This window comes from Lepisma saccharinum, chromosome 1 (assembly GCF_977018435.1).
Source record: "Lepisma saccharinum chromosome 1, izLepSacc3.1, whole genome shotgun sequence".
Lineage (NCBI taxonomy): Eukaryota > Metazoa > Arthropoda > Insecta > Zygentoma > Lepismatidae > Lepisma > Lepisma saccharinum.
The window spans coordinates 113,587,985-113,604,347 of NC_139229.1; the positions used below are offsets into that span (position 1 = coordinate 113,587,985).

At 37.2% G+C, this 16,363-nt stretch overlaps 2 protein-coding genes across 6 annotated transcripts in view; one reads left to right on the forward strand and one right to left on the reverse strand.

The window, feature by feature from the left end:
• lms (lateral muscles scarcer) overlaps window positions 1-571 on the forward strand; it is a 270,244-nt gene extending 269,673 nt beyond the window's left edge. The window contains exon 5 of the mRNA XM_083120934.1: window positions 77-571. Within this exon, the coding sequence (XP_082977060.1) occupies window positions 77-407 (331 nt within the window). The 3' untranslated portion in view covers window positions 408-571. The remainder of the gene's footprint in view (window positions 1-76) is intronic.
• Window positions 572-3,333: 2,762 nt separating this feature from the next.
• Window positions 3,334-16,363, reverse strand: part of CycH (cyclin H) — a 47,395-nt gene continuing 34,365 nt past the window's right edge. For 3 of the 5 annotated variants that reach the window (XM_083136344.1, XM_083136335.1, XM_083136351.1), the window contains exon 8: window positions 3,336-4,732. In XM_083136344.1, the coding sequence (XP_082992470.1) occupies window positions 4,591-4,732 (142 nt within the window). In that variant the 3' untranslated portion in view covers window positions 3,336-4,590. Of the gene's footprint in view, window positions 4,733-16,363 lie in introns of all 5 variants that reach the window. The other 2 variants (XM_083136367.1, XM_083136358.1) reach the window with 2 other exon arrangements.

Sequence of the window (16,363 nt, forward strand, 5' to 3'; positions counted from 1 at the left end):
CAGCCACAGGCTGAACTTCGACCGAGAATAAAGAATTTCTACTTTCTAATTCTAATAAACCTTTACTTACTTACAGGTTCTTCAACTATCCACACCATCCAATCCCACAAGCAGGTTTGACGTCTGTTGGAAGTCTGCCACACCTTCATCCAAATCATCCTCATCCATCACTGCATCTTGGATTGTCTTCTCATCAGTGCCTTCAACCTCCTCCACAGCCTTTCCACCCTGCATTAGCTCTCCCTCACCCTTCCCAGTTCCCCCTCGGTTTGGATAAGCCTTGCTCTCCATTAAGTCCCTATCCGCCACCTCATTTAGGAATGCCACCTGGGTCACCTACTCACGTGACCTCAACATCGCAAGCACTGAATATTAACATGCCACTTCCTCCAACTTCAAGGTCATGAACGTGTGGCTCGTAACGTAACTGTGTAAGTTTTCTCTAGAAAAAAAGGATCGTTTTGGTGTGGAACACAAACTACAAATGATGTGTGCAAATAATTTATGGTATAGAAACTACACACCTTACTCTACTTTTCCACATATTAGCCATACCCATTCAAGCCCTTATCATAGCATGATACCAGTTTGTTGATACCATCATTGTACTTGTTTGCTGCCAACTGAAAAGCACTTTGCCATGGCTGATGAACTCAAAGACACTGTCACTACAAGGCAGCAACCGAGTACAATGACAGTATCAACAAACTGGTATCACACTATGATAAGTGCTTGAATGGGTATGGCTAATATGTGGAAAAGTAGAGTAAGGTTTATCGTTTGTGTTCTACACCAAAACGTTCCTTTTTTTCTGGATGACCCTCGTATATACAAAGTTGTTCATAAAAATTTTTAAAAAATATGCACAGCTGTTTTTCAAATACACTTTTATTAAGAAATGTGGTATTGAAGGATTGAGGGAAAAAAATTTCAACAAAACCTTTCTGGGTACTTCTACAGTGGACAATGCTTTAAAATATTGTCAACAAAGATTCTATTTTGTACAGGTGACGTTCTGTATTTCAAGTGTCCATCCCCCACTCCCCCTTCCCGAGATCATGTCATAATTACCACATAATACTTAATTAAAACAGCATGTACAATTCTATTATATTACTGAGTTACTTTTTCTTAGCTTTACTGAACACTTTACTTGATCTACGCCACTAAATTCTCCTTCATCTAAAGAATTAAATATGGTGGACCTGGTTACAAGTGATTTGGAACCAGCTAAAGTAAATTAAATAATTCTTGAAGCTTTCCTGGTGGCGAATATTGAAGAGGTTTTCTCGGGCAATCAGCCAGGTGATTTCCGGAAAGGCTTCCGAGCTTTCAAGAGCTAACGTCACTCTCATCTGCAGGGAATGAATTTCTAAAGTAAATTAATTGCTAAGGAAATAATATATTCTGATTTCCCCCTTCCCCTGCCTCATCACACATATTGCAGCATGGTGCCAAGATGTAAACTTTTGTTTATGTATATTTTAGAAAAATATATGCATGTTGAATTTAGTACGAGGCACATTTCAAAAGAAAGAGACAATTATTTATAAAAATTGACTGAAAATTGTGATCGGATCGTGCATGCATAGTAACATTAGCTTGTCCATTGGCGATTTAACAATTATATTTTTGCTAGTCAGTTGTTTGGTTATCCTTTGAGTTTGAGCATGTTAAAGTGACTGCACAAATACACAATCCCGCCAGTTGAGAAATATGGTCTGTGAATCAATTTATTAACGTCAAAGGTCATAATGCTGCTGAAATTCACCGAGAATTGTGTAATGTGTGGGGTCCGAATGTAATGAGTGAAGGAAAAAGGACGAAATGGTGTTATACACATAGGTGAAAAAGTTCAAGTAAACTCCATCTGCACGAAAAGTCATGCCAACTGTGTTCTGGGACCAACAAAGTATGTTTTTGGTGGATTTTATGGAGCCGGGGGAAACAATGACATCGCAGTCATACATTGAAATCGTATGAAAGCTCAGACGTGCCATGCAAAACCGACGACGTGGAATGCTTTGATCAGAAACTGTTCTTAACATGACAACGCTAGATCACACACACACTGTCCTCACTCTTCAGACATTCAGAGGTTCGAATGGGAACTTTTTGATCACTTGCCCATAGTAACTATCACATCTTCCTGCACCTAAAAAGAAAGTGGCTTGCATCTCAACGATTTGAAGAAACTGAAGTATTGAAAACAGAGTGTTGGATTGGATGAACTCTTGGGTGGCAAATTTCTATGCAGAGAGTATAAAAAAAGCTTGCTCAACAGTACCAAAATTGCTTCAAAAATAATGGTGACTATGTTGAGAAATGAAGTAGACATGTACGTGTTTGTAAGCACTAGCACAGTGTTGCTACAGTTCTTTCCTTCTTTGATATAATCAATAGACAATCGGTCCTTATTTTTTAAATGCACCTCGTATTATTTTAAGGAAATATCCCACCTCCCCCCCCAATTTGATGCCATGGTTTGCACCGTATCACCCTTGTGGGCACCTCTGCTTTGTTGTTTCTACGAGGTGGTAGTTCCAATTCTTCCATCTCGGATGATTCAAGCCAAGAAACACCACACCTGCGCTGCAAGATGGGAGAAATTGGAAATACAGCCACCCAGGATCAAACAAAGCAGTGATACCATACTACCTCCATCCCACACACCATAACCTTTGTTAATGAGGCAGTGGTCCTTCGAAATTAATTGAAAAGAGAAAAAAAATTTCAAACAGAGAAATATGGAACATCACCTGTAAAATATTAGAATAATGTTTACCTTGGCCGCAATAAAAATTTCAATTATTGTATAAGTAAAACAAACCTTAAATTGAACTAAATCTATCTCTTTCTCTACGATTTTGTGTAAATACATAATATATTCCTAAAAACAGTTATTATTTAAATGAACGTTTGGATGTAAATACATGAGTGTAGAGAGACTGTTAAGAAAGAGCTGTTTCTATTCACTTTGTCACTGATATGATCTCTATATAACCTGTGTATGTGTGAATGCTATTTTATGAGTGTGTACTAAATAAAGTATATTTAAGAAAAAGAAGTATGTTAACTTTCTGTCACTTGAAGCTAATAAATCACATGGTGTTGTTGGTAATTGTGAGTGCATGTACAACACTCGCATATATTTTGAATTTTGAATTTGTTACTTGTTTAAATTATGGATTTTTTTCTTGCTTGCATTGTAGAATTATTTCTCTTGTAGTCTATGGTTGTTACAAGCACAAAAATAGGAGACGTTTCAGGAGAACATATACTCCCTTCATCAGAAATTTATTCTAAATATGATTAAAGGTACAGTTATAACAATGGTTAAAAATTTTCAACAAAAAGTTATACAATGGATCTTGTCAATGTTACATTGTTGTAATGTAGCAACTTAACTGTGAAATAAGCAGTCTGTTTTATCATTATTTTACAATCTTTAAAAACTATTTCAATTTAGTCAAAGAAGACAACAGCATTAGATAATGTGATCACACTGATCAAATGTGATCAGAATCTTTACGTTGAAGTTTTGATTTTGGTGAAAATAGTCACTACAGTATATGACCTAGCATTCTACTCCTACACTGAAAACTATATGACAAATATGTTGGTGTTAATTAATAATACATCTATTAAAATATTTGAATGACACACTTTAATTCCAAACAGTAAAATAAATTATGCATTTAAAGCATCTCAATTAGGACAAAAATCTGGTAACACTGTACTTCTAAAACATACATTCAATGTCATGAAGTCATCGCATCACTACCAACTGTTCTGATAAATTCACACATTTTTTTTCTAAACTTACAAAATGATATTTTGTAATAACATACAACGATATAACAGTAAAACCAATCTTATATTTTCCCCTTCTTGTTGGGTGTACGAGTGACGAAACTAGTCGTACAATTTTTAGCTAATACTAGGAAAATTGGTCAGGTACACCAATAAGTGGAATAGAGAACATTTACTAAAATTAAATGGCACATATCCAGTACAAATACTTACATTATACACAATCTAATACTGTCAATGCCAATTTTCACCTTTCTGAAAATAATTAGCGAATGTGTGAAAACAAAGCAAATTCAGGTACTTGTGACACAATATTGTACATAAATTTGTACCTTTTCAATGCGTATGTAATATATTTTTCTTAAACATACGTACTTTTGTATTATGAAATTTGATAAGTCTTATCTGTGGTTTCCTCGTTCCTTATAATGTTGTGTTTCTTTGTAGATTATCATATGTGTAGGATCTAAAATGGTATTACGAGGTCAGATCTATACTACACAGGCAACACACACAAAAAAAAACTATATAACTACAATTCTGTACATATTTAAAAATGCATTCTTTCTCATTTAACCTTCTGATGTTACCCCTGAAGAAAGCAGCAGAGAGTAAGGAAAGTTGAGGTCTTAAGCAATGATTTATAAGAAGTTATTGGTATCATCGATGAGCTAATGAAATGCATTACATTACGTCATCCTGGACTTCTTCCGGACTGACTTCTACTACTGGAACCATGGAACTTTGATTGCTGGATTCCTCGGTTTTTGGTGACCCTCAGGAAGCAGAAGGAGAGTATATCTTCGTGACACCAAGAATAAGTTCCTCCTTTGTTCGCTGATCCTGTACAAGTGTCGCATATTTGGTTGTGTCATTTTCCTCCTCATCTTCTAACATCTCCTGCATTCTTTGTTTGTAACTGCAGAACAAAACACATTATGAAACATACTGATCCTAATATATTCTGCATTCTTTGTAGCTGCAGCATAAAATGTATTATCAAACATATTACTCTCATCTACCACATTCCTTGTTTGTAAATGGAGAATAAAACATATTATCAAAATCCCAAAATTTCCTGCCTTCTCCATAAAACAAAATACACAGTCCAATAATTAAGTAACGAGACTGATTTTATATTGTCTCACATGTGAATTCTATCTGTGAAGTAACACATTTATGATGTAGTGTGGTCCATAATCCACAACCTGGCAACACCTCATGAACTTGCGATGGGCATGCTGGGAATTATGCCGCCATGTCGTGAAGGAGGTGCAAGGGTGTAGACACAAAATAGCTATGGAGCAGCGAATGAACATCAAGTTTCATGAAAGACATTCTGAAAATTGCTTGAAAAATAAACATTTCTTGAATTCTACTGTTGTGGAGGACAAACAGAGTATTTTCACTATGGTTCTTGAATGAACCGACAAATCACAGGATAGAAGTTGCTAAATTTGCCAAGAGGGAAGAAAATGCAGCTCGAAAAATTAACGGTGAGGAGAATATTGTCGTTTATATGACATCAAAGGCATTATTCATAATGTATTTGTTCCAGAGGATGAAACTAATTGGCTGTTGCTATCGTAGTGCTCTGAATGATTATGAAAGAGAACTGACTCTCTCCGAGCTCAGTTTCCTGAGGCAGGCAGTTGATTCTTGCTCCACGCTAATGCACGGTGCCAGGGAGCAGTGTTTGTCTGGGTATTCCTGGTCGAAAAACAAGTGAATGTGTTGAATCTTCCTTTCTACTCTTCAGATTTATCCTCCTGTGATTATTTTCTGTTCCGAAAATGAAGCTGCTGCTGCAATTACGCACTTTTGATGAACAAAGGACCATCCAACAGGTTGTGACCACATACCACATGAAGACTTACAGATGTCATATCTATCGTTGGTCAAACGTGCCAATTGCTGTATTGATGCAGGAGGGATGTACTTTGAGTAATAAACAGGCAATGTTCAATTATTTTGTTCCCTTTTCAGAATATAAAATCAGTCTCATTACTTAATTGTCGGACTGTGTAAAACTGATTATTAAACATAAGGTTCCCAATAATTATTGCACATGATGAACCACAATTTGAACCTACATTTATAGAGTTCATAAGGATTATAAAGGAAGAACAGGGAAATGTGAAGAAGCACAGTTTCAAAGTTCATGAAATACTTTAATTGGATATTTATGCATTAAAAGAGAAAGGTAAAAACTGTTTAATTTTGAATTGTCACTTCATTCTGAAATTGGACAAAGAGGAAACCTCCAAGACAAAGAACTCTTCTGTGCATCTGGGTTATTCCCTTGTTTGCCATTTCTGATAGTTACAGCAATGTAATTTGCGCATAGTCCTGCACCATGCCCATGCGGTCGAAGGCATCAGGCTTTGGGCTTGGCTACGGGATGTGTGCTGGTTCGAGTCTCCTGGAGTGAAGCTTAACTACTACATTTCTCCAGCAACAACTGGGGGTTGACCACACGCCACCCTGTAACTCGTTGGATGATCGCCCACCTCTGCTGAGACATGTGGGAGTGAGGCCAGCAGTCAGTAAGTAGGCACTGGCCCTCACAGGCTGTTGGGCTGCAGGTTATTATAATTTGTGTAGAGAAACCTCCCTCATAACGCAAAGTAAATAAATACAATTTGATTGATAGATTGATTTAGTTTATTTTACTTCGCGTTTTGTGCCTCTTGGCTAATTTGCGAAGATGGGAATGAGTGATGAAATGATGAAATTAATGAATGGACATTCACAAACAACCAAGCCCGACCGGTTTGATTGATTGAATTTTTGTTTAAAGTCCACTTTATGCACAGTAAGGCTAATCGGGACTAGACCTACAGTTTAAAGTGGGATCCGAACCACTTGTGCCTCCACCGGGTATTGAACCCGGGACCCCTTGATTACAAGGCAACAACGCTACCACTGCGCCATCGGGGAGGGCAAGCCCGATCGGGATTCGAACCCGGGACAATTGGCATCGCAGCACGATGTGCTAACCACTCGGCCACAGGGTTGGGCAAAATACAATTTGATGAAAGTTGTGACTCAAACAAGGATCGAATCATTGTCTTAAGGCCAAGAGGTACAGTTTCATTCACAAAACTCAAGGAGTTGAGGGAGACAGAGAATAACAAAACTGAATTTTATACATGGGCGTTTATGGAAAATTATTTTACCATGTTACTGAATATAATTTAACAAAGTGCATAGACAGAAAGAAGGAAGATGCGAAAAATGCCAAAACATTACTGTGATCACTGGACACGCAAGGGAAGAACTGATGAGGATTACAGCCTGTCCTGAAATTTTGAGAAAATCAAAATTTTCAAATGAAAGCAGTGAAATTATGAATGAACCGACAAATCGCAGGATAGAAGTTGCTAAATTTGCCAAGAGGGAAGAAAATGCAGCTCGAAAAATAAAAAGGTCAAGAGAATATTGTCGTTTTTACGACAGCAAAGACATTATTCATAATGTATTTGTTCCAGAGGATGAAACTGTAATTGGCTGTTGCTATCATAGTGAAAAACTCAGGGAAAAACCAAATTGGCAAATGCAAAACTCCCCTTGAAACCAACTCCTGATTACCATCTTTGTCTTTGAACAACTTTTAAAGTGAAGGTTAAAATTGGAAATTATGAAATATTTCATAGCATATCCTTCCTCTAACTAGAACATACCTATGTGATATCCACTTTTACAATTCCAGCTCTCTCTGAAAATAAAATTATGCTTATGATAGTGGGTGCAATTAGTGAAAACTTTCAGTTGAAGAGTGAATGTTTTCATTCACCACAAGCAACATGTAGGAGTTGGGACTTATTAATTAATGATATTGTTAATAAGCTTTATCCAGGTTAATAATCAATTTAAAGTTTCAGTTACAACTGCCACGTGAGGAGGAATAATTAACCTAGAAGTCATTTTTTTCCTTACATTCATGCATATTTTGATAGAATTGAAATAAATGTGGACCCTAAGTGAAACTGTATTCCCTTAACAGGTAGGGAACCAGGTTTGTGTCTTTCCGAAAATTTGTGATCATTCTATGATAGAGAAGGATTGGAAATTCAAAACAAAGTAATATTTTTTTTCTTGCAGCCATGGAGAAGATGGAAGCACATAGAGTAAAAGCAGGAGTTTATTGTTAAAGAGTTTAAATTAACGTAAAATATACTGTCACTATCCAAAGGGAACAAAGTCAATGTTTCAATATGCATAATAGATTCTGTAAGAACACAATACTGAGATTGGATGATAAATTTATGAGGACTGTCGGCATTTCTAACCATGACCTTTCCTTGACTGCAATCTCAATACTATTGTGTTCTTTCAGAATCCATCACACAATCTCAATATTGTGTTCCTTCAGAATCCATCACACAATCTCAATATTGTGTTCCTTCAGAATCCATCACACAATCTCAATATTGTGTTCTTTCAGAATTCATCACACAATCTCAATATTGTATTCTTTCAGAATCCATCACACAATCTCAATATTGTGTTCTTTCAGAATCCATCACACAATCTCAATATTGTGTTCTTTCAGAATTCATCACACAATCTCAATATTGTGTTCTTTCAGAATCCATCACACAATCTCAATATTGTGTTCTTTCAGAATCCATCACACAATCTCAATATTGTGTTCTTTCAGAATTCATCACACAATCTCAATATTGTGTTCTTTCAGAATCCATCACATTCTCAATATTGTATTCTTTCAGAATCCATCACACAATCTCAATATTGTGTTCCTTCAGAATCCATCACACAATCTCAATATTGTGTTCCTTCAGAATCCATCACACAATCTCAATATTGTGTTCTTTCAGAATCCATCACACAATCTCAATATTGTGTTCTTTCAGAATCCATCACATAAATTGAAATATCAGTCTTTGGCTAGTGACAATACACTTCATAATAAAAACCTGATCATTGCTATGTGTTTAACTTTTCCTCAGCTGCAGGAAATATTAACTTCTTTTGAAGCAATAGTACAATAGCAATGTTGTCAATTGAATCTCATAACCTTTTTTTACCACAATTTTCATAAAATCCCAAATTGGGCTTTATGCAAAGAAAATTAATGTGTTATGAATAGATAATCACACTGTAGATGTCTGTGTGCAATTTGTCTCCATTACAGGGTTCCATTAAAACATGTGAACAATTCACACTTATACCATCTACCTGCACTAATAAGTAATTCAATATGGATTTTTAAGATATTGTTCTGTAGTGGTCATTTTCAGCTGTTTGTGAAGCTATCATTATACCTCAGAAACTAATTTGATACAGTTAAAGCCTATTAACACTAAATAATAATATATTGCATCACCAATCTTACTGATCGATCCATTTGTCTTTGCAATACTTAACACATTGTCTATTGTTTAGTATTCCCAGAGTCCATCACTACTAAAAATGGTTTTAAGCTGATGTGAATCAAGACCATACTGAAGCTGATATCAATGTCACTAATGAACATAATTATGGAAGGTTTGATATCAGTCAACTGGCTCACAGTAAATGTTTTCCTGCTCCCTGTTACTTTTTGACTCATAATATGACCATTTAACCCGAAGAATAAATGGTCACACAACATAAACTTTATGATGAAAATTTCCCCCTAACTCTTGTGAATAAAAAAAACAAAATAACTATGCATTTGAAATTTATAATATATAAATGTGTATAAAATGTAAAAAAGTAATAAACCACAGTTGTACTAGATAGTCACTCACCTGGTGGATTGAGTAGAACAGATTCTCCAAGGATAAATAACATTATTAGGGCTGACCCAATACCACTTTGAACCGATACCGATACTTGTATAATTCCAATTTAAAATAACAAAGGCTATTATATATATATATAATCTGTGTTTGTGCTCTGTTGCAACGATGCATCTCAAGTTTACAGTCTTTTTCAGATCAGTAACAATCATGTTTCAAATATGAGAGAAATATTATAAGAAGCTAAGAACGAGATATCATGTCGTCATGCCCCTCCCCCCCTTAATGTTGAAAAATGAGATCATGCCTCTTCAACCTCCTCTAAAACTAAGGGATCAATCTTCCCAAACTAACATTAAATCATCCGTGAAAAAGTAAAAAAGTAAAGTGTTCCCCTGTGCTTAGCACCACGCCATGAAGGCGTATAGGGGGTGTGGGGTTAACGCCCCACACTTTCTTGATCCGGTCATGAGTGAGGGTGATGTGATCAGCATCACGCCCCTGACCGCCTTTATCCCCCAGGGTTTCCCCCAGGTACCCATGTTATTCGACGCTGGGTGGGCGCCGGGGCCGCTTCCATCATTAGAAAAGTTCCCGGAAACACAAGAATAATTGGCAATTTACCAGCCCCGGACACGACATCTAAAACTAACAGTAAAGCTGTAATGTAAAACCAATCTCATCTCTTTTTTGTCCTTTAACAAAGATAATAAAAATTTGTAAACGAAATGTAAGGAGAGAATGATAACTAACCAGCCTCTTGCTTCTATATCAGGCGATTGACTTCAGTACAGTGATATTCCAACATGACTTTGCTTTCAAGATATACAGTATACTTTCGGCAAATGATTTCTAAAAAAAAGTAATTGCATAGTTCTATCCATTGGCGTGGAGCAAAATCCAAACCCATCACTACATGTTCCAGAAAGTATCTGCCATCATCTGTCGTTCAAAGAACATTATTCCCACGCCACGTCCCTGTGTCGAAATACGCGTGCTGAAACCAAGTTATCTGACAAACAAAAGTCTAAAGTTAGAAAGGAAAAGGGGATTAGCCCAGGTATTTGAATTTCCAGGAATATGCTATGTACTATGTCTGAGACACGTTCACCACGTGAGCGATGACTGTCTTGACTGTGGGAGGTCTCCAAGGAGAGAGATGTCCACAATACACCACGTGCCTTGTTGGCACCAGGACCTTATTGGGATTATTGTTACACGAGACCGCATCTGTGGGAACAAAGCCTGGTAGACTTCGAAGGAGCTCCTATGGGGATAATTTCACGTTACCCTTGATTTGCAAGATACTTGACCGCGAGTCTTATCTGTGTATGGATTTTTTCTCACGTACTTGCCATTCACGGAACTTGAGTCCACGTTCAACTAACAAATGCACAAATATGTATTTTTCAAAGTCAAAGGTAAGTTGGAATTAACTTTTGAAAAGGAACAATTTTTTTGTTGTGGACACGGTTCTAGCGACTCAAAGACAACGGTATCGGCTAGTATTGGTGGAAAAATATCAATCGATACTTTCCAATACCGATACCCTTGGTATCGGCTCAGCCCTAATTATTATTAATAAATAATAAATTTGTAAAATGGTATATTTTTAATAGCTTATAATAGTTATGATTGTACAACAATCATAACCATGATAATTATTGTTGATTGATTGATTGATTTGCTTTATTTTACTTTTGCTTTTTGTGCCACTTTTGACTAATTTGCGAAGATGGGGATAAGTGATGACATGATGACACAAACATCCATGCCCAGGCTGGGATTCGAACCCAGTACCCCAGGCATCGTAATGCGATGTGCAAACCACTCCACCACGCGGGTCAGCGATAATTATAATTGTTATTGTATTTCTACTATTGAGTCCCACTCATCGCACAAGCCTCTGAGGTCTGCCGAAATGCATTCATTGTTACGCTAAATGCCTTTGTTGTTAGGAGGTTAGGATTGTTAGTTTTCTTAACATAAATAACACATTTTTGGTCAATCCCTGAAAAACTGCAGAGAAGGTGAAAGGTAGGGAGGAGGTTGGTTGAGACTTGCACAATAAGTGAGACCCAGTTTGATCAATAGCCTGAACCTACCTAGAAAACTTTCTGGCGATGCCCATCCTGCAAAATACAGTAGTGAATGCCTGAGATAACGAGTAATGGCAACTACACACCAACCTGTTGTAAATTTTCTTCAATAGTACAAGAGTAGCAGTTGGTAAAATTGGAACCCGTCATCACTGTTGCCGACAGCTATGATATGTTTCTTGCACGCAGAAGTCACTGCTGCCGAGATTCATAATTGACTGTGTCACGTCTACAGGGACAACATTATGAGTGACAGTGCTGTTAGGAGTGGTGTAAGTAATTCAGGGCATGAATGCCAAGGGCAACAATATTAAATTGTGACTGATGACCTCATTGAAAAAGTTCACAAAATTTTGTGTGCAAAATTCCATTTCACGATGGATTACCAACTGTTCACCAACACAAAAGTCTTGGCTGGCTACTCAGAACTTCGAAACCAATAAGGACCTCATTGATGGAGTCAACAACTGGTTGAGCATGCTGGCAGTGTTGTTTAACAGATGCTCATGCCATGGTTTTTGTGGAAAAAATTCAGCAAGCAGGTGACTAGGACTTGAATCCAGTTCTCTGGCATGCCATTATTCTATCGACTGAGCTACCGAGCCAGCCTTGGTTGTGGCTGATTTTTCACTGTTTTACTTATGTCGAATTGCCAGAAACCCAGGTTCAAGTCCTGATGGAGCCTGCATTTTTTTGCTGAAATTTCTACATAGTACATTTCTTGTGTGTGCCAAATCATAAGGTAATAGTTCTTCACATTTGGGTACTTTTCCATAATAGTAACTTTTGCCTTTTCTTTATTTTATCAATCAATCAGAATTTTATTTCTAGCCCTCCTAGAACAATCCTATGTGACATTCCCTTGATTTTTCCAGCTTTAAGTATTTCTATGAAATTCCCCAAATTCTCCAGTAACCAAGCTGCAATGGTCTAGTCGCTAAGGCATCTGACTGCCATGTGGGAGACCCAGGTTTGATTCCTGGGGTGGGTGATCTAAGATCAGAATTTCTCTGACCTTGTTCCTTCATAAAGCGGCTCACCCAGCCTCAAATCTATGGGTACCTGGGGGAAACCTTGGAGTGGGGGGGTAGAGGTGGCTGGAGCATGGTGCTGATCACATAACCAAAATGACTGAGATCGAGAATGTGTGGGGCCCTATCCGCACATCCCCTAAATGTGACTTCATGACATGGTGCTATATGTACAGGGAACTTTACCTTTACCTTTTACCTAGGTCAGTAAGGACCTAAACAAATCATTTGAGTTCTGCATCCTCAACTAAAATTAAACTCCAAGGTCCAACAGGACCAAGCCAAGGCCTATCAAGTGATGGATAACCACCAGAACACAGAGTAACATTGCCAATGCTTTCTGGTTCTCAAGGCCAGAGCCTGCCACTTCATTTTCAACTAGCTCCCCAATTTTAATCATGATGCCGAGTCGACACTGAAATCTTTGAGGCTCCCACTGGGAATCAAATGTAGTACTCCTTGCACCAAAGATGAGAGCACTAACCTTCTGGCTAATGCAGTTTTATATCAGATCTTACACTTCAGATTATTACCAAACACATATATTCCAGCATTTCATGTGTTCTTAGTTTGTAGCTGCTGACTAAAACATACTTTATGGAACATACTGATACCAACATTTTCTGCATTATTTATTTGTAGCGACGAGGGTCACTATTTATATTTTGAGCCTTGGCAACACTGATTGAAGTTAGGTGCGATTTGACGTTTGCACGGAATCGTCTGGCATTATTGACCATAACGTACTTCAAATGTTTTGTCAATAGCTTCATTTGTGTTGTTTATGTTGCCTTGGAGATTGTGCGACAACAATAAAATGGAATTAACTCGTGAACATTTTCGTGCGATGATTTTTTACGATTTTTGACGTGGATTATCAAGACAAGAGTGCATCGATCAACTTACTTCCACATTTGGCGATGAAGCCCCGTCCTTTGCCACTGTGAAACGCTGGTATAACAAATTTAATCGTGGCCGCCATTCGCTCACCGACGAGATTCGCGAAGCTCGTCCAAAATCAGTTGTTGTTCAAGAAAACATTGATGCTGTGCAAAATCTAATACTGCAAGATCATCATGTGACATACTGTGAGATTGAGGCAACCATAGGCATTAGTTCCACCAGCATATATAAAATATTACATGATCATTTAGCTGTGAGAAAGGTATGTTCTCGTTGGATCCCACACAATTTGACAAAAACTCAAAAAGACGCTCGCATCAATTGGTGCAAACAAATGCTTAATAAATACAATCATGGTGCTTTAAAAGACGTATATAAGATTGTAACAGGTGACGAATCATGGATATATGCATATGAGCCGGAATGTAAACAGCAGTCGACTGTATGGGTGTTTCAAGATGAACCCAATCCAACAAAAGTTGTTCGCGCTCGAAGCACATCGAAACAAATGGTCGCCTGTTTTTTTCGGGAAAACTGGTCATGTGGCAACTGTGCCTTTAGAGGAACGTAGAACAGTCAACTCTGAATGGTACACAACAATTTGTTTGCAAGAGGTCTTCAGTCAAATACGGAAAACAAACAAACGCCGTCGGATCATTCATCATCAAGACAATGCCAGCTGTCACACATCTCATCTAACAACCGACTTTATGAACAGTCAAAAAATCGAATTGATGGGTCATCCGTCATACAGTCCTGATTTGGCACCCAATGACTTCTTCTTGTTCCCGAATGTCAAGAATAAATTGCGTGGACAACGATTTTCGTCGGCGGAAGACGCCGTTGATGCGTTCAAAAACCATATTATGGAGGTGTCTCAAGAAGATTGGAAAAACTGCTTTGACAAATGGTTCAAACGAATGCAAAAGTGTATTGACATAAAGGAGAATACTTCGAAAAACAATAAAGCAGTTCTCAATGCCAAATTCCTGTTTTTTCATTGTTAGGCTCAAAATATAAATAGTGACCCTCGTACAAAATAATACATGATCAAACATTGTTTCCAACTTATCCTCAGTGATCACAAAAATCATATTGATCTTGAATCACCCTCACTTCAGTTCAATACTTCTTATTATAGACACTGCTAGTAACATTAAAAAATGTTGCAAATGCCACAAAAATATTAGTGTAGCGTACGCCAATGAGCTAAAGAGATGTTGTGATCAACATCTTGTATTTACCACTAGTAATTATTATTTACAGAATCAGAATGCAATAGAATTGGTTCTGTAAATACTCTTTATTTTGAGAAAAATGCCATATGAGGTTTTGTCAGATTTGGTAAATATGGAAGTTTACTCTCTATGAAAGGAACATGATTTTATGTTTATTGTATTACATCAAAAATACTATGTAACATGGACAATTGCAAAGAATGTTATATCTAGGTAATTTCTACTGTAAAAAAATTTAGCTTGAATTGCACCAGTTTATTTTAACTTTTTTTTTGTCCACTCCTTGATAAAACAACCAACATGTTGGAAAATTTTCGTGAAATTAGCAGCTTGCAATCTACATACCTGTCACTAATGGTGCATTCACATTTGTGCAGCTTTTGGGAATACTGTAGGCATGTGTGTATAGCATGAAGAAACCAGCATATAATCTGCACAAACAGCAACTTTCTCCTTACCCTAGACAGGAACATACATGCAACATTGTGTGTGCTTCATTATTTTCTGTCTCAGGCTTTTAAGTCGATTCTTCTAGCTTGCAGTATGGTAGAGTGGTTGCAAGACAATTATGTTGAATTTGTCAAAGATTGCTGTTTAAAACAAGTATGATCTGGGGACAACTAAAGTGATCTGCAAATTTTTTGAAAAAATGTAATCTGTATTATTCTATTTCATTTGATTGATTTGTTGTTTTAAGTCCACTTTATGCATAGTAAGGCTAATCGGGACAGGACCTACAGTTTAAAGTGGGATCCGAACCACTTGTGCCTCCACTGGGTATTTCATTTGACATGAAAGGAATGCTACTATATGCTCTTTGAAACAACTTGTTTAGCAATAGTTTATTATACCAGCATCCTATAAACAGGACAGAATATTTTTCCATTTTTTTATTAAATTTAAATGAAATTTGTAATGGTTCTCTGAATGTTAGAGACAATGGTTCTACATTAGCATGCAATGTTAATTGGACATTACCCATTGTCTAGTGCTTCAAACTATACTTATACTAACACTAAGTTTTGAGAGAGGGCCTCTTCTCTCATCTTCAGGTGAAATTTCTTTTGCCAGTGGTGGGAATCGAACATACGACAGGCCTGTGATTTTACTACAAATCCAGTGCTTTAATCAATTACTCCACGGTGCCTCCCAGAATTCTGTACTAATTTTTACTATATTTATGCTACTATTTCTAATTTTTGAGGAGAGGGGACCATATGTGCTTAAATTATATACTGCGATAACTTATAAGAGTTTTAGACCATTGCTATGAAGGCTGCTTGCTTCCTTGATTTTCTTTAGTTCCCAATTTGTTATTTTATGTAGTACTGTCATGTCGCTCCACTGAACTCTATGTGATTCACTCCATGCATGTTCAGCTATTTTTGACCTATCTGTTCCACCCTTGTGTGTGTGCTGCTTGTGTTCACCTGTCTTTTCCCTGTTTCCTGGTTCTCCTATGTAACCTTGCCTGAATTCACATGGTATGTTGTATATGCAATTTTTGCTAGCTTGTATGGGGTTCTCTGGTT